The sequence below is a fragment of the Lactuca serriola genome, chromosome 1 (assembly GCF_051521515.1).
Source record: "Lactuca serriola cultivar US96UC23 chromosome 1, Lser_US96UC23_V15, whole genome shotgun sequence".
Taxonomy (NCBI): Eukaryota; Viridiplantae; Streptophyta; class Magnoliopsida; order Asterales; family Asteraceae; genus Lactuca; species Lactuca serriola.
In genome coordinates, this window is record NC_136408.1 from 90,023,502 (window position 1) to 90,042,130 (window position 18,629).

General features: G+C 35.3%; 2 protein-coding genes across 2 annotated transcripts; one reads left to right on the plus strand and one right to left on the minus strand.

The window, feature by feature from the left end:
* Positions 1 to 12,427: 12,427 nt before the first annotated feature.
* Positions 12,428 to 16,406, plus strand: LOC145094881 (protein transport protein SEC23 E-like). Its single transcript, XM_079032870.1, has 12 exons — positions 12,428 to 13,428; positions 13,504 to 13,677; positions 13,766 to 13,927; positions 14,007 to 14,149; positions 14,238 to 14,313; positions 14,398 to 14,567; positions 14,648 to 14,729; positions 14,798 to 14,875; positions 14,956 to 15,117; positions 15,194 to 15,457; positions 15,546 to 15,650; positions 15,906 to 16,406. The coding sequence occupies exons 1-12, from the start codon at positions 12,667 to 12,669 to the stop codon at positions 16,050 to 16,052; spliced, it is 2,325 nt and encodes a 774-aa protein (XP_078888996.1). The 5' UTR covers positions 12,428 to 12,666; the 3' UTR covers positions 16,053 to 16,406.
* Positions 16,407 to 16,506: 100 nt separating this feature from the next.
* LOC145094892 (Pentatricopeptide repeat (PPR) superfamily protein) lies at positions 16,507 to 18,315 on the minus strand. The gene is made up of 2 exons (XM_079032881.1): positions 17,897 to 18,315; positions 16,507 to 17,769 (listed from the first exon to the last, which is right to left on the minus strand). The coding sequence occupies exons 1-2, from the start codon at positions 18,281 to 18,283 to the stop codon at positions 16,633 to 16,635; spliced, it is 1,524 nt and encodes a 507-aa protein (XP_078889007.1). The 5' UTR covers positions 18,284 to 18,315; the 3' UTR covers positions 16,507 to 16,632.
* Positions 18,316 to 18,629: the final 314 nt, after the last annotated feature.

An 18,629-nucleotide genomic window follows, 5' to 3' on the forward strand; every position in this document is an offset into this window, starting at 1 on the left:
TCTTTTATGGGTTGATATACTAAATTCACTATAAACAATGCTCTGATACCAATCTGTCACACCCCAAAACCAAGAACGGGGGAAACGTTCCGGGGTGGAGGACGTCATGTACAGTATCACAAACAATGTAAAGTGGTAAACAAGCAACAACATCATCCATTGCATTAAAAGTAAAGTTTTAATACATGTGTGTTCTTTCAATGTAATAAGACACCAAAAATACAATCAAAATAAAAGACGAGTCTTGTCTGTGCTCCGTCTTCTCAAAACCTGGCCATCGTACCTGTCTACTGGTGACCTAAGAATACAAGTTATTTTGAAAGCGAGTATCAGCCTAAAGCTGGTGAAATCATAAGTAATTAAGTGTCATTGTATTGTTTTGGGAAAACTGTTATGAATGCCCTGTAAATCTTTAAATGAAATAGTTGATGTAAGTAATGTAAAACCCTAGAAAATCCCTTATTTCCTACTAGTATGAGATGTAGTCTTCTACCAAGACCCGAATGTTTTGTAAGTAAAATGATAGTTTTTCCTTTCTATTGACTAGTACTAAAAGTACTTAGTCTAACTCCTTGTTTATGTGAATGTATCACAAAATAAAGTAATAGGAAAATGTACTAATGTAATTGTTATCCTTTGGTACTAGGACTAACATGACATCGTGGTTAGCGAAATGTATAACCTAATGAACATTCGTAGATTGTTCAATTGTCCTCTGTAGCATACAGCAGGGGGGAGGAAGGGTTAGTCCCGTAATCAATTCCCTAATATAAGTATTAACCGTATGCATCCGTAGATGTTCATCAACCTCTATAGCGAACAGTAGGCTCGAGGAATGGTTAGTCCCGTAACTGTATTATAATATAAGTAATAACCGTAGGCATCCATAGATGTTCATCAACCACTGGTGCTAATCAGCTGGGCTCCAGAATGGTTAGTCCCGTCTAGATATCCCGTTGGACTGGGATAGGCAGGACAATTTACACAGAAGGTAGTAATAAATCATCCTCGTATCTCTAGGTACAAGTATCCATGTAAGTGTACACAGGAAAATGTATCTATGTAATGGTACTCATGTAATGTATTCATGTACGGTACTCATGTAATGTATTCATGTAAGGTACACATGTAATGTATTCATGTAAGGTACTCATGTAATGTATTCATGTAAGGTACTCATGTAATGTATTCATGTAAGGCACTCATGTAATGTATGGTGTAGACTCATGAATGAACTGACTCTAATGTAATTCCTTGTAATAGGAATAATGTTTTGTATCTTCTAACTATCCCTATGATAGTAACTGGAAGGTAATTGGTTGTTCAAGTAGGTTTATACACCCTTGCTACACAAGAGTGTGGGAAACTAAACGAATGATGAAAACTATAACATCAATACATATATAAGAACATAAGTGTATAAGTATAGTTTTGTTCAAGAAGGTAAAAATGGTTTTGTAAAACATCTATGAGTTTTAAACAATAATTAACAATGACTTGATGTAATTTTAATAAACATTTCATAAGTAATACATTTGATAACAAAGTATTTTTAAGATAGAAAACCATTTCATGCATCACATTTTGAAGTATGTGAAATCTGCTGGATGAAAACATAGTTATAAATACATATGAAAGATTTGATAACATGTTGTTTTCTACTTGTATCCCCCCCCCCATTAAAGCATTTAAAATCATTTAAACATTGATTAAGGGGTATGAACTCACTTGTAGATGGTGGTTTGAATGTATGGAATGATGTAGGATAGCTAGGTGACAAGTGAAGACTTGTTCACACCTAAAGATCCTAGTTAACATATAATCACACATATATGTATCCAATTAGACTTTAAACCACTAATTGATAAAGTTAAGACATCCTAAGGCATGTAAAACACCTTATATAAGCGTTACAAGCTATAAGGGTTGCATCTAAGTTCTAAAGGACCTTGCTATTGTGTTTGGGGTTCAAGGGTAAACTCCCTTGGAGTTTACGGTCTTCATGACCTTAACCTAATGAGTTTGCGGTCGTAAACTCAAGATTTTACGGTTGTAAACTCCTCTACTTTTGACCATAAGTTGTTTTGAGGGTTTGCAAGTCCTTTGAAGCATTTCTACTTGGTAGTTTGGACTTTGGAAGGGACTAGGGCAACAAAACACTCCTTAGAGGAGTTTACGGCCTCATGGTCATTTCCCTTTGGGTTTACTACCGTAAACCCTTATGTAAAAGGGTATTGCCATGTTTTCAAGTCCCTAACTCATCAAGGTAGTTGTCTAAGCTAGTTTTTAGGCCTAAGGAAGGAAAACGACTCATTTAAACACACCTTAGGGTGTTTACGGTTTTGGGAGATCCCCAAACCGTAAACACCTATAAATGTTGGTATTTGGTGTTTTTCAAGGCTTAAACACATCAATGGAAGGTTCAAACATGTCAAGGAAGGCTTAAACATCCAACTAGGGCTTAGATTAATGACTTAGGCACACTTTGGTGCCTTATATGGTGTTTACGGCCCAAGAACATTCTTGGACCGTGAACACCTTGTTCCATGTGTTCTTGGCATATTTTCTTGATGCTAACTTGTAATACTAACTCAATAAGACTCAAGGATTGAAGTACTTACTATAAGAAAGCTTGAAATATGCTAAAAGTCCAAGAACACTTAGTGTGTGTTCTTGGTGTTTTTGGAAATCTAATCAAAACACAAAAGTGAATGGATGAATAGATGCACAAACACTAGATTAAGTGTTTAATCAACTTGGAATGGATAGAACACTTACAACTTTGAAGATCTTGAATTGTTTCTAGTTTGCTACTTGAGAGTGTTTCTTGAGTTTACTCTTTTGGAGTTTACTCTTTTGGATAAATGGGGAGTAAACTCATCCTTGACTAGACTTAGGGAGTAAACTCATGGATAAACATGAGTTTACGGATTTTGGGATGATTTTTCGACCCAAACAAAATAGTTTGGCCAGGAACTTCTAAGACGCGAGGTGTTTGCGGTTTTTAAATTTCAAAACCCGAGACGGCACTTTCTTACACCCGTTCGTTTAAAGAATATTATTAAAATAATCAAACGAACTCTAAATTTGTTAAAATAAGAAATAACGACATTAACTTATAATAAGAAGTGATTGACTTGTAAGCTTTGACCGAATGAAAATTCCGGGTTGTCACATCTCTGAAACACAAACACAAAATCATTAGATACTAGCTCAATACACATACTCACTCGATTACCCACACCTACACGCTCCTTTTCATCCTAAGATTCTTACTTGGTTCGCTTACAGGTCCGCTGTTTTCAGTAGTACGGGGCCAATACTATCTTCCACACCAACCTGTAGTCGTCTCAAGTCCTTCACTTAGGATCCTAATTCACAATACTCTATCCCTCACGGATCTCAACCACTCTCTCGGTAGATTCCTCAATGCTCATCTAGGTATCTCTCCTAGATTACTCAAAACTCTCTCTAAAGATTCCTTCTATGTTTCTCCCTACTCAGCACACATACATAGCAAATAGCAGATAAATCAATCAATAGCATACCCTAGGCTAAGGCATCATGAATCAGGCAACTCTAGCCCTAATTTCTGAAGTACCTAGCCTATTCTCTAGCATGTAGCTCTAGTATCTCATAAATATCTCATAATATAAACAAATAATGGTATTTTAGGAAATCAGCATTCAGGCTTTGGCTGATTGTACACACTGCTCCGTCTCGTTTTCTCTTTAAAACTTTTACTCGTTTTAGAAAAAAAATCATTTTCATTTATAAAATTTTCTCAATTCCTTAGTTTGAGTTCAGGCATACCCGAGGGTACATCCGAATCCCTCAAACCAAGGATCTGATACCAACTTGTAACACTCTAAAAATTCAACCAAATTTTTTATTTTTAAATCACATAAAACCAGTATTTCATTTTCTCAAAATCACAATGTATCAAATATCAAAACACAATCCCACAAAACAACTGATAAAAATCCCAGAATCCTCAACATAGTCTCAAACATGTGTGTACAATCAAGCTGTCGCCTTCTCGCGATCCTGAGAAGTACCTGAAACACATAACACACAACATGGTAAGCACGAAGCTTAGCGAGTTCCCCAAAATACCACATACTCAACTAGTAAGCCTCTCATAGCTATAACTCGGCTTGGACCCTCCGGTCTCACGGCTCGGTGTGGACCCTCCGATCATGTGTCTCAGTGAGGACCCTTCGGTCTCACAGCTCAGGTTGGACCCTCTGGTCCTGTATTTTAGTGAGGACCCTCCGGTTTCACTGCTCGGGTTGGACCCTCCGGTCCCATCTCAGTAAAACACACAATAATATAGCATATATCACAAAAACAAAATGCACAATGTCACATAACTCAATACAAACACATATGACCCTCTGGTCGATAACTCAATAAGACCCTTCGGTCACACAGTATTACCGCTCAGGTAAGTATAATGAGAAGACTCACCTCGGAAGTAAGCAAGTAGATATAGCACCCCACGAACAGTCTAGACTCCGCCTACATAATATAATTATCTCTAATAAGCAAATTGTAATAACCACTAGAGATGCCAAGCTAAATTCTCCACTAATCTCATAAGGGGGTGAAAGACCATTTTACCCCTGCATGGTCTCTAAGGTCCACATTTGACCAAACCCTAAAAGTCAACACTCTAGTCAACAGTCCATGTTGACTAAACTCGTTGATTTCCTTCGTTTTCTCTGGAATATCGGGAAAATCCAACTCAACTCGTCGAGTTGTCTCCTCAACTCGAAGAGTTGTAGCGCGTCCAGTCTAATCGGGGAAAACCCTAACTGACTCGTCGAGTTGGCTCATGCACTCGTTGAGTCCCTCTAGACAATTTCTCATTCAGATGATTCTAAGCAGAACTAAGGTCCCAAACTCTAGATCTAGCCTCTCAAGGCTGAAATATCACGTAAAGCTGCAATCTTTACGTCCATGCATGACATATAGGGCTCAAAATGCCAACATAAGCTCTATATAGGGTTAAATGTATAAAAGCTTGCCTCTAGCTTAATAAAGCTTGAATCTTTGGCCTCAAAGGACCTCAAACAACCCATATTTGATGTTTAGTTCTCATGTCATTCTTAAGTGACCAAATAACCAAAAGATAGATGGGTGAAAACCCTAAAACTTCCTAGGAAGAGGTTTAACAAAAGAAATGGTCGAGTTGGTAGCTTTTTACCTCCAAACAGAAGCTATCATTGAAGAACACTGGATCCAAAGGTCCCTCCTCGATCTAAGTCGCGTTGCTCTCCAATCTCCTTCCAAAATGCACAAGAATACTTCAAATTTAATCTCTCTCTCTCTCTCTCACACACACACACACACAACGAATGGAACTTGTTTAGGGTTTCTCATAGAGCTCTAAGGTGACAAGGGAGGCGGATTATAAGGCTTAAGGTCCTTTAAATAGGACACAAACCCTGAAATTTAGGGTTTTCTCACTCAACACCTACTCGTCGAGTTGGGGTCCTCCAACTCGTCGAGTAAGCTCTAAAAATCCAGCGGTCATCAACTCCTCTACTCGGCGAGTTGGGGCATCCAACTCCTCGATTTGCTCTAAAATTATATAAGTAAATTATTTAAAAAACATACATGGGAGTCGGGATGTTACAGGAGAACATGAAGGAGGCGGAAAAAAGAGGTGGTAGAAGAGTATACACGATGATGGTGAAGAAGGAGATTGTTGTTGGAGGTGAACGATCGCCTATAGGGTGATGGTGGTGAGAGTGCTAGGTTTAACTGAGAAGAAGAATCGAGAAGCCAAAAAATAAGAACACAACGGAGGTGATGACCATGGTAGATTAATCCTAACCCACGAACAGTACCTGCCAAGAGTTGTTCCTTTTTAATATACATAAATTAATTTTCTAAAATAAGGCATTCCAAGCTACTTCATGTCATATTAAATTGTAATATTTTGTTTTTACTAAAATCTAACAATTTTTTTTAAATATGGAAGTATATATATATATATATATATATATATATATATATATATGGGTTTAAAATGTGCTATTTTTATTAAAAGGGACAATTACTAATATAGTTGTAACGCCCCGTTTATTTAAATAAATTAATAAATGTAAGTCCCAAACTAATTGGTGAAGAATTTTGATAGTTGGGGGTTGTTAGTAAGTTACAGAGTTATTTTGGGAAGAATTTTAGAAGTAGGGGTATGTTGGTAATTATTGGGTTAAAATTGAGAAGATTTTATGGGCCGAGGGGCTAAAGTGTAAGTTTTGGACTTGATTTGAAAGGAATATCAGAGGGCAGGGTCAAAAAGATAATTGCTGGGTTGCTTTGCAAATGATGCTCAAGTGGAGGACTATATGGTAAGTTTTGGACCTAAACTGAAAGGAAATTATGGAGTTAGGGGCTACAAGGTAAGATTTGGGTTTAAATTGAAAAGAAATATAGTGGGGAGGGACCGATATTGGTAAAATAGTCCAAAGTTTAATGAAACCACGGGTGAACCCGTCACCCTTATGTGCAGCCTCCATATTTAACCCATGACATGCGAAACCCTAACCCTAAGGATTCATTCAGCCGCCACCACCTTGTGACCCCCCTAGCCGCCACCTCCTTTCCACTCGCGTCTTCGATGCGGACCAGGTCGCCATCTGTTGCCGACGACACCGTGAGCGATAAGGACCAAGCGAGACCGGACTTGGAGCTCTACATGGCGAAGTGTGGGCTGCTAACGAACGAAATATCGCCGGAGAAACAAGTTGGGAGGAGTCCCGAGCGTTGAAGAACGAAGCCACCGCGCTTCGCCAACTGTAAGGCTTTAGTGCCACTCCAAGTCCAATAGCCGCCCTTCCTTCTTCTTTTTCTTCTGCTCAGCCGCCACCTTAGAAGCCTTCATGTCGCGCCGCTACTGTTACATTGTTGTTGTCGTTGCCGGATGAGTAACAGAACTGTGAAGATGTCGCCGCTACCTCTGCCCTTTTCTCTCCGTGATGATGGTTGTTGATGTTGCCATTAACCAAGATCGAGTAGGGACCATTGTCGGTTGTTGTTGTTGCTGCAGTTCGCCAGTCGAGACCGCTAACCCTAGCCACCACCCTCATTGACGGACTGTTGAAGAAGAGAGGTTGTTGTCGCCGTCAACTTTCCCGTCAAGAACGATAATGGGCTGCCGGTGGGTGTCTATTTTCGTGTGTGTTTTGTGTGTGTTTAATTGGCCGAAAAAAAAATCACCGCCGCCATGAGCCACCGCCGACCACCACTAGGGTGGCTGTGTGTGTGATTATTTTAGTGTGTGTGTGGTTAATTGAGATTTAGCCTTGTAAAATGTAATTTGAATTTGGAATAATGAAAATGAACCAAACCACCACCGTAAGGTGGTGGCTGCTGCCACTGGCCGTCATGTCGGGTGGCGGTGTGCCTTGATTGGATCGTGACTAGCTTGGGATGTTTGGGCAAGGGACTTGAAACCCTAATGGGCCTTGTAAGCCCTAATGAGCCCAATGAAGCTTCATAGACTTAAAAGCCCAAGGAAGCCCTAATGGGCTTAGTGAAACCCTAAGGGACCTAGCAAACCCTAATGGGCTCGGGTATTAGTAATTAGGCCAGTAATGGGCCACCCAAGAATGATTATGGACTAGAATATTTAGTTAGGCTTTAAAGTAAGCCCCATGTGAAGGAATGGGCACAATTTGGAAAATTGGGCCATAGATGGGCCATAGTTTGGGCCTGGATGGTTGTATGATATTAGGCCCATAAAATAAGACATGTTGGACTGGACCAAACAATTGGGCCTTTAGGGAAGTCCATGTAGAGGCGTGGGCCCAATTTGGAAAATTGGGCCATATGTTGGACCTTGATTCTTAGTTGACTTTGGGCCTATGGATTGGGCCTTGGGCTTGGGTAAGCTAAGCTTGGGGTAATATTGTAATTATCCAAAATATGTATTTATAGTTATGTAGTGGAACCAAATTATTAATTGGGTGTTATTTTGGTGTTGACAGTTCGGGAATCTGTCATCCAACAGTTGGGGTTGAGTCTGCGGGACTTCAGCAGTGTGAGGTGAGTTTCCTTCCAGTAGGAACGGGTCTACGACCACAATGCCGACCTGTTTAGTTAGCAGTAGTTTCGGACTTCGGTCCGATGCAGTAGTTCAGTGTGCTTGATGTCTTTGTGATTCAAGCATGTCTTTGTGTTATGTGTTCCGGACTTTGGTCCGATGCAGTATGCAATATATGTGTTTATGCTAGTAGTTATGATTATGCTATGCTATGTTCAGTCAGATTCCAGACATTGGTCCGATGCAGAGGTCAAGGCCCTGGTTAGTTCCGGACTTCGGTCCGATGCAGTTTCCGGACTCCGGTCCGATGCAGAGGGCAAGGCCCTGGGTAGTTTCGGACTTTGGTCCGACGCAGTTTCCGGACTCCGGTCCGAAAGGGAAGGCCCTAGTCAGTTCCGGACTTCGGTCCGATGCAGTTTCCGGACTTCGGTCTGATGCAATGGGAAAGGCCTAATAGCTGTTTATATGTTTTTGTATGGTATGTGGTAGTTTGGGGGAACTCACTAAGCTTTGTGCTTATAGTTTTCCGTTTTGGTTTTAGGTACTCAATTTTTAAAATAGGAGCTCGGGAAGATTGCAATGTACAAACCATTTGTTCACCCTGGGATGTTTATACTCTGATATACTTGACAGTTGTTATAATATTTTGAGACACATTGCTTATGAATTTTATATGAGGTTTATCGACTATGGTTTTTTTATTATTAAATTAAACGAAATTTTCAGACTGTGTTTTTGGGATGTTACAATAGTCTAATTGAGAAAGTAATTGACTATTTTTAGCTAAAAATTAGGAATTATCCCAAAATAGCCCACAAAATTGTAGATAATTAGAGTGAACTGATGTTACGTTAAATGGTCTACTTTTCGTGATAAATATAAAAAAAAATCATTTTGAACTTGTAAAACCGTAGGTTTTTTGGAAACCTACGGTTTCCTCTCAAGAACCTACGGTTTTGTTAATTTTTTTTTTTAAGTTTTTTGAATAAAAGTCATGAAATCATAACTTATATATGATGGCTTCCGAGGTTACAACAAATTAAAAAAAACGAAAAAAAATAAAAAATAAAACTGTAGGCTTCATACGAAACCTACGTTTTTAATATTTTTTTTCGCTTAAAAAAAATCATCTCCACATACAAAAACTACTCCTAGTCAACGATACGGTAAATCATCCATAATAAATAAAGAACTTTTTGCCACATGTTCCCTTCTCCTTCATTTGGATATATGTCATTTTTTAGAATTTATGAATTTTCTATTTTCCACTTGTCATTTTATTGTATTTTTCATTTTATTAAATTAAAATTCCACATTTAGTATGTATGGTAATATATATGTAAATGTATTTATTAGATAAAGTTTATATATGTAATGTATTCAATACATTAAAGCCTCATTAATTTTAATAATTCAAACTTTTTCTTATTTTTCTTATAAATTTAAACTTTTCAAATTATTAAAATTTCATATATTTTTTTAAATAAACTCATGTAATACATGAGTTTCACACCTAGTTTTTAATAAAAAATGGACATACTTCGTTGTTCTTCGGGTGCTATATTGAGAGAAAAAAAATAGGTAAAACCAATAAAATAATAGTCAAAATAACTTAATCTGAAATATTATACATTATATACTATAGGCTAATGGGCCGTGAAAAAGTAGACATGTCGGAAAACAACGACTCATTGCCACGAAAAAGTAGTTTTCTATTGTTGACCGTAGTCAACCCTGACCAATCTACTATTACGTGGGCTACTTTTGGCTAATATTTTTTTTTTACTATTTTTAGATAGGTAATTAGTGTTTTAGGCTAGATTAATAATTTTTCCTTATTAAAAAACGATAATATTAAACTTTTTGAAATTAATATTTTAGATATAAATATCGTAATTTTTATATATTTTTAATGTAAATAAAAAAATAGACATTTACTTTGAATATTATAAAACTAGGTGTAAGACCCATGTATTAAATGAGTTCATTTTAAATAAAAAAAATATGAAATTTTAAACATTTGAGAATTTTGAATTTATAAGAAAAAAATAAAAAAATATTGAATTATTAAAATTAAATTGTTTGTTTTTCTTTTAAATTAAACAAATAATGTAGATAAATAAAAAAAAGAAAACTAATGAAACTTTAATTTAGAAAATTTGAAATTAGAAGGAAGTCAATTAATGAAATTGATATGCATTTATTATTGTTACAATTATTGCAATTATTATATTTAAATATTATATAGAAAGTAAAATTTGAAAAAACCATAAAATGTCACATGGAAAAAAAATAATTAAAAATAACCACAAAATGATGTAGCCAAATCAATGAGAGTGTGAAATGTGACAAATTTTATTATTTATTAGGAAGTATATGACAATACAAAGTAGTCATTTTTTGAAAACAAAATAAAATTAGTTATTTTTGATTAAAAGCTTCATTCAACTATTTTTATAAATATCCCAGTATCATTATATACTTATAAATGAAACATTTTTCCTTTCACCGCATTCATTTGAAACTCTCATTTATTTTTCCTTTTACCACATTAATTTGAAACTCTCATGACTTTTCAATTTCTTTCTAATAATGATTATAAGTTAGTTAATAAGGTTAAATAAATATAGAACCTAAAGTGTAAATATATATAAACTAAATTTCAATATTAAAAGAATATATTTTCTTCTACTTATAAAGTTATTTTTTTTAACTTTTAACATATTATACTTAATTTATTAGGTCTAATATGTTGGTGTATGTAAACCATTATCATTTTAAAGCTACAACTTTTGAACAATTTGTATAAAATACTTAAATTGTTAATTTAAATATAACCTTAGATGATCAACTTAAATATAAATTTTAGTTCAACTTAAACAACCCAAAGAATATTTTATAAATAGTTAAATGTGATAAATTGTAGTGTCTTTCTAATAATAATTGTAAGTTGGTTAATAAGGTTAAATAAGTATCAAACCTAAAGTGTAATCATAAATAAACTAAATTTCAATATTAAAATAATATATTTACTTCTAATTATAAAGCTATGTCTTTAACTTTTAATATATTATACTTAATTTATTAGATTTAATATGTTGTTATATGTAAACCATTATCAATTTAAAGCTATAACTTTTGAATAGTTTGGACAAAATACTTAAATTCTTAATTTAAATACAGTATAACATTATAGGGTCAACTTCAATATAAATTTCAGTTCCACTTAAATAACCTAATGAATATTTTGTGAATAGTTAAAAGTGATAAATTGTAGTGCTAAATGCGAAAACTAAATTGTAATATCAATTTAACTAAAATATTTCTTAAAGATATTTTTATAATCGTTAAAAGTTTGAAATAAGTAGTTTAAAATAACTTCCAATAACAATAGTTAAAAATAAATCTATATAAATGATTATATTGTTACCTTTAAAAAAAATTGTTTGACGTTTTAAATAATTACAATGATAGAAATTAAAACGTTAAACAAATAAATTTAAAAATTTAATTAACAATAACAACAACTATAAATAACATTAAACTGCATATCATATTTAATTTTATTCATGAGTAACCCACGGGTAGAGGTCATTCAAAAGATTGAGATTATGCACTTTTAATATATATATATATATATATATATATATATATATATATATATATATATATATTATCATATAATTCAAAATAATCAATATATTATATCAACTTAGTATAAAAATTATTATATCAAATTTAAAAACAACATTATTGTTATATTTAAAAAATTATATATATTTGTAAAGATTTCAGCTATATAGATGTTTTTTCGCAACGCGCGGACATTCGCCTCGTTTATTATAAAAAAAACATTTTTAATGAATCAAAACCAGTTTTATTAAAAAAGACACTATGATTATGAAGGTTCATAGATGATCAACCACACCCGATCCCAATCCATCACTGAAGCTCACAAAACAGTAGTCGCCCTTCACTCCTCTCTCTCCATTTGACTCCAATTTTCAGATCTCTAATCATTTTCAGTGTTTATTATTATTATATTTATTGTAATTATTATATTTAGATATTATATAAAAACTAAAATTTGAAAAAACCATAAAATGTATTGTGAAAAAAAATAATTGAAAATAATGTGGCCAAATCAATGAGAATATGACATGTGACATGTGACCAAATTAATGAGAATATGACATCTGAGAACAATTTTTTAGTATATGACAATACAAAGTAGTCATTTTTTGAAAACAAAATAAAATTAGTTATTTTTGATTAAAAGCTTCATTCAACTATTTTTATAAATATGCCTGTATTTATTATAAAAAAAAGACATTTTTAATGAATCAAAACCAGTTTTATCAAAAAAGACACTATGATTATGAAGGTTCATAGATGATCAACCACACCCGATCCCAATCCATCACTGAAGCTCACAAAACAGTAGTCGCCCTTCACTCCTCTCTCTCCATTTGACTCCAATTCTCAGATTTCTAATCATTTTCAGTGATCCCTTTTCACCATCTTCCCCAAAGGGGTCGCCAACCCCTTTCTTACCATCTTCAATCCAACTATACAAAACCCCCAGAAAAAGCTTCAATTTTGCAGGCAAGATGGCGACGGAGATGGCGAATACCGATCCAGAGGGAATCGACGGAGTTCGTATGACCTGGAACGCCTGGCCACGCACAAAAGTTGAAGCCAGCAAGTGTGTGATTCCAATCGCCGCCTCGATCTCGCCGATCCGCACTCACCCTCTCATCCCCACCAATCCCTACGAGCCACTCAGATGCAAGACCTGCTCCGCCGTACTTAATCCCTTCTGCCGCGTCGACTTCTCCGCCCTCATCTGGATCTGCCCATTCTGCTTCCAACGCAACCACTTCCCTCACCACTTCTCCGGCATCTCCGAAACTAACGTTCCCGCTGAACTCTACCCTCAATACACCACTATCGAATACGCACTTCCTGTTCATGACGTCCACCACACGCTTCCTCCACCTGTCTACGTATTCGTACTTGACACCTGCATGATCGAGGAAGAATTAGGGTTTGCGAAATCGGCGTTACAACAGGCGCTTGAATTCTTACCAGAAAACGCTTTGGTCGGGTTTGTTTCTTTCGGAACTCAGGTTCAGGTTCATGAATTGGGATATTCCGATATGTCAAAGGTTTATGTTTTTCGAGGATCAAAAGAGATGACCAAAGATCAAGTTCTAGAGCAATTGGGGTTAGGCGGAGGTTTCGCCGGTGGCCGAAGACCTGGTGGCGTGCCGGTGCCAGGGCAAGGGTTTCAGAAAGGACCAGTACAACCAAATGCTGGTGTCACAAGGTTCTTACTACCTGCTTCCGAGGGTGCATACATTATCCATTCGGTGAGTTTTATCATCACATCGTTTTAAATTCAATCCATTCCTCTCAATCGGATGCTTATCAAATCCATAATTCAGCTTCTGGAGGAACTAGGAACAGATCAATGGCCTGTTGCTCCTGGTAATCGTTCATTAAGGTGTACTGGAGTCGCATTGAGTGTTGCAGCAGGTCTGCTTGGAGCTTGCTTGCCTGGAACAGGTGCTCGTATGGTGGCACTAGTCGGAGGTCCCTGCACAGAAGGCCCTGGTTCAGTAAGCCATTTTGATATCCATTTTTTCATTGAATCATTTCCACTTCCCATTAAACCCAAACCTCCATCTCCCTTCAATCTTCTTTCAGATTATATCCAAAGATCTCTCAGATCCTGTTCGTTCACATAAAGATCTGGACAAAGATGCAGCACCATATTTCAGAAAAGCAGTTCAGTTTTATGAAGAACTTGCAAAGCAAATGGTCAGCCAGGGTCATGTTTTGGATCTTTTTGCTTCTGCCCTTGACCAGGTCAACCAACATTCATTCTCTTAACTCTTCTATTCATTCCATCATTCTGTTCGTAACTGAACCTTTTCTATATTCTTAGGTTGGAGTTGCAGAAATGAAGGTGATCATTGAAAGAACTGGTGGACTTGTTGTTTTAGCTGAAAGTTTTGGTCATTCAGTTTTTAAAGATTCATTCAAACGTGTTTTTGAGAAAGGAGAAGAGTCTCTTGGCCTTGCTCATAAGTGAGTACATAAGTTGAATATATTATCATTCATCATCATATTATTTGATGTATAATGAATTTGTGAATTGTGATTATATTACTTTCAGTGGCACACTTGATATTACATGTTCAAAGGATATCAAGATTCAGGGGATCATTGGACCTTGCACATCCTTGGAAAAGGTGGCAATTTAGTCATTTACTAAATTGTTCATTAATCTTTACCAATTTGTATATAATAATTTTTTTTTGCTATTTATGTTGCAGAAAGGACCTGCTGTTGCAAACACAGTGATAGGTCAAGGGAACACCACATCATGGAAGCTATGTGGACTTGATAAAGACACTTGTTTGACTGTTTTCTTTGATATATCATCAAGTGATAAAGATCCTTCTGGAAATGTAAATCCACAGTTGTATATACAAACCACCACAAGGTAAACTCACTTTTCTTTTTTTCCCCACATTAAAATTGTTTCTTTGAGAATGTAAGGGTAAAACGGTCATTTTGGTACAGATACCAGGGTGTTGATGGGCAACCAAAACTACGAGTTACTACAATCACTAGAAGATGGGTAGAGAGTGCTGTTGTTTCAGAGGTAAAAAAAAATAGTAAAACCCTTTTCTTTATCTGGCTAAAAGACTTATTTACCCTTTTCTTTAACAGGAATTAATGCAAGGTTTTGATCAAGAGACTGCTGCTGTAGTAATGGCTAGATTAACTTCTTATAAAATGGAAATGGAGGTGAATTTGCACTTTCCTTTCTACTACTTTTTTATACAAATCAAATATATAAATTTTATTTACCGAATTACCCTTTTCAGGAAGCATTTGATGCAACAAGGTGGATAGATAGAAACCTAATTCGCCTATGTTCCAAATTTGGGGACTATAGAAAAGACGACCCCTCTTCATTTTCTTTAAACCCTAGTTTCTCATTGTTCCCTCAATTCATGTTCAATCTTCGAAGATCACAATTCGTTCAGGTAAAAAGTTGTTAATTTACTAAATTGCCCTTTTTGTTATATGTTGAGTTTTTTTAATTTTATGAAACGCTGGCAGGTGTTTAATAATAGTCCAGATGAAACTGCTTATTTTCGGATGATGTTAAACAGAGAAAGCATAACAAATGCAACTGTGATGATTCAGCCTTCATTGATTTCATATTCATTTAACTCACTTCCTTCTCCTGCATTGCTTGATGTGGCATCAATTTCAGCTGATAGAATCTTGTTGTTAGATTCTTATTTCAGTGTAGTTGTTTTTCATGGCATGACAATTGCTCAATGGAGAAACAATGGCTACCAACATCAGCCTGAACATCAAGTACTTTTTCTCATTTTCCCTCATTTCCTTTTTATAATTAAAAAAAAAAAGAAAAAACATCAGATTAATATATATATTGTTTTTGTAGGCATTTGCTCAGTTGTTACAAGCGCCACATGATGATGCAGAACTGATAATACGTGAGCGGTTTCCTGTCCCACGATTGGTGGTGTGTGATCAACATGGTTCTCAGGTAAATGACCATTTTACCCTCACATTCCAAATAACAAATTTCACGATATTGATTAGTTGTTAAGTAAATTACAGATAGTGTTGTTGTATAATGTATACATAAGGTTTGTTTCTTTTCTAGACTGAATAAAACCGTTTGAACGAAACTAAATGACCATTTTACCCTTGCATTCCAAATAACAAATTTTTGCAAATAGGTAAAAGGGTTGGTGTTTGAATACATTAAGTGATTAACTCATTAATATGTGAAAAACAGGCAAGATTCTTATTGGCTAAGTTGAATCCATCAGCAACATATAACAATGAAGTGGCTACAGCTGGAATGGATGTCATCTTCACTGATGATGTCAATCTTCAAGTCTTCTTTGAGCATTTACAGAGGCTTGCTGTTCAAACTTCTTGAAAATTAAGGAAATCTTCATGTCTTCTTATTGTTATAAAAATGTTCATATGAATTGAGTCTTAAAAGAGAATGCTTATTTCAGGGAGAGAAGAGTATTTGGTAATTTTAATTTTGACTTTTTCTTTTTTGGTAAGTTACAACTTGTGAGATGGATAGTATGTCTATTGTGTATTTTGAGAACTTTAAGGTTATATATTGGAGCGGATTCTGCTCCCAAGGAGCCGAAAAAGGGGAAAAAATTTGATTGTGTTTTCTTATTTTGTGTAGATTGTTGATACATGGACACTTTTGATTCTCTTTTTGTACTTTTGGATTGATAATCTTCTTCATTTGAATTTGAATTTTTGTTTTTAAGTAGTGGCATTTGATTTCTCTAGTAGTAATTTGTGAAATTGGAGAGGAAAAGAGGAAGTGGCATGGCAATTGGAGAGAAAGACATTTATTTGTAAAAATATATGGCGAAAGGGTATTTTAGTAATTTTAACAAGAAAAATTACACAAGTATTTTTGGGTTTAATGTTTCTACAAGTTTTCTAAACAGAAAGAGTGAGATTTTCTAATGAGATTCACATCATTCATTTCATGAAAACCTATCTTCATCAATTTGATGTTGCTTCACCAACTTGATGAGATGCTCATAGCTCCAAACTTTACTCTCTCTATGATCAAGTTCTTCAACAATTTTCAAAAAACACCCCTTTCCAAATGCAACGAGAATCAAAGGGTTACTTTTAAACTCCACAACATCTCCAAACAATCCCACTTTTCTCCAACAACTTAACTCATCAAACCCATATACATCACACAAAATCCCACAAGTAACAATATCACCTTTCACACCTCCATCCACCATTTTGAAGATTACAACTTTCATGTTTTCAAAATCTTTCATTCTTGCATATGCAAACAACATCGTGTTAGCAATCGTCACATTCCATCCAACTTTCTTGTATTCCATCTCTTGAATCACGGATTCCATTCCGGTTCTACTCAAAAGACAAGCATGACTAAGCATCCGTAAACACCACACCATGTCACTATTCTTTGTTTTGGTATGATAAAGCTCGTTTCCCAAATCGTCTAATTTAGAAAACATAAAGTTCTCAATGTAAACAATAGCCACTTTATGAATCAAATCATCTTTCAAGAAAACTTTCGGTTTTAACTTCAACACCTTTTTACAAACCTTCTCCATCTTTTCCAATATCCCAAAGTTGGCATACGCATCTAGCATTGCCACCATTGTTGAGGCTTCAAGATCCATCTTTTTTGAAATCACAATCTGATATGTTCTTTCCATTCTTTTAATCAATCCAGCTATCGAAAACTCTCTGACTAACAAATTATAAGTAGATTGATTAGGGAAACACCCGTTTGATTCCATTCTTTTAACACACTTTGCCATATCATCATACAAACCATTATCTGCATACACTTTGATTAGTTTATTATACGTATGTGGCTGTGGAATCACTTTGGTATCTTCCATTTCCTTAAGATAAAACAATGCATCTTCAAATCTTTCTTTTTTGAGAAAACCATGGATGATTGAATCATAGATCTCAGATGAAGCCTGCAAACCATGAAAATTCTTCATATCTTTCAAGGTCAACACTGCAACTTCAACTAATCCCTCTTCAACTAACAAACTTATGATTCTCTCGTAGTTGAATTGGCTCACTCGCGAATCATCCTTGCTTTTCCATTTATCAAACACCTGGTGGGCAACATTACAAAACATGAACTATCGCACCATAGAAAAGCGCAACATCCTTAAATCGATCAAATTTACAGAAAGGTTTTTGAAAAGAAACGAGTGATGTTCAAAGAATGTGAAACTTCACCTGAAGAACCTGGTTCGATCTGGAGCTTTGATTGAGGAATCCAACAGCAGCCCAGAAAAGTTCTTTGCTCCAATCTCCATCCTCTTCGAGGATCTGAACAGGGTCTGAGTCTCTAGCTTTGAGCTTCTCAAACAAACTCCTTTTGAGGTTCCAATTTCGAGGAAGATCATCAAATTGAACCGAATTTTCTTTGTAAAATTTCGTTTTGCCACCGGAGAAGTGTACTGAAAAAGGAGGAGGTTTGGTCGGACGTTGGAATTGGGGTTTTGTAGACGTTAGGGTTCTGATATAGGGTTTGGGAAAAACTAGGGCTTTATAGAGGAAGGTTTTATCGTTGACGGATATGGAGGGAAGGAGCATCCCCACACCCATTTGAAGACCAAGCATGAAACTACCGCAACTGTTTGTTTTGTGATTGCGTTGTTATTTCATACTACGAAATATTAATTAATAGATATATATATATTAAAGATAGCAACTTAGGATTAGGATTAGGAATAGTAAATTGGACTTTTTTTTTTTTTTTTTTTTTTTTTTTTTTTTTTTTTTTTTTTTTCCCTCCACTTTGCTCCTCATTTTTTAATAAAACTTTAACGGTTTGACAACTTTGATCCATTTTCTAAAAAATTGTTAATTTCTATCCCTTTAATTCTTTAACCGTTTTGAAACTTCTGATCATTGCAGTCAAAACTTTTACATTTTTTCATAAAACGGTCCGGGACAAACTTCGGGC

What these genes read in the sequence shown, in the direction of transcription:
- LOC145094892 (XM_079032881.1), bottom strand. Translation starts at nt 18,283, where the DNA reads ATGCTTGGTCTTCAAATGGGTGTGGGGATGCTCCTTCCCTCCATATCC. An exon ending in GATCGAACCAGGTTCTTCAG is followed by an intron (nt 17,770 to 17,896) that starts GTGAAGTTTCAC and finishes GTTGCCCACCAG; the next exon opens with GTGTTTGATAAATGGAAAAG.
- LOC145094881 (XM_079032870.1), top strand. Translation starts at nt 12,667, where the DNA reads ATGGCGACGGAGATGGCGAATACCGATCCAGAGGGAATCGACGGAGTT. An exon ending in TTGCTTCTGCCCTTGACCAG is followed by an intron (nt 13,928 to 14,006) that starts GTCAACCAACAT and finishes CTATATTCTTAG; the next exon opens with GTTGGAGTTGCAGAAATGAA. An exon ending in TCTCTTGGCCTTGCTCATAA is followed by an intron (nt 14,150 to 14,237) that starts GTGAGTACATAA and finishes TATTACTTTCAG; the next exon opens with TGGCACACTTGATATTACAT.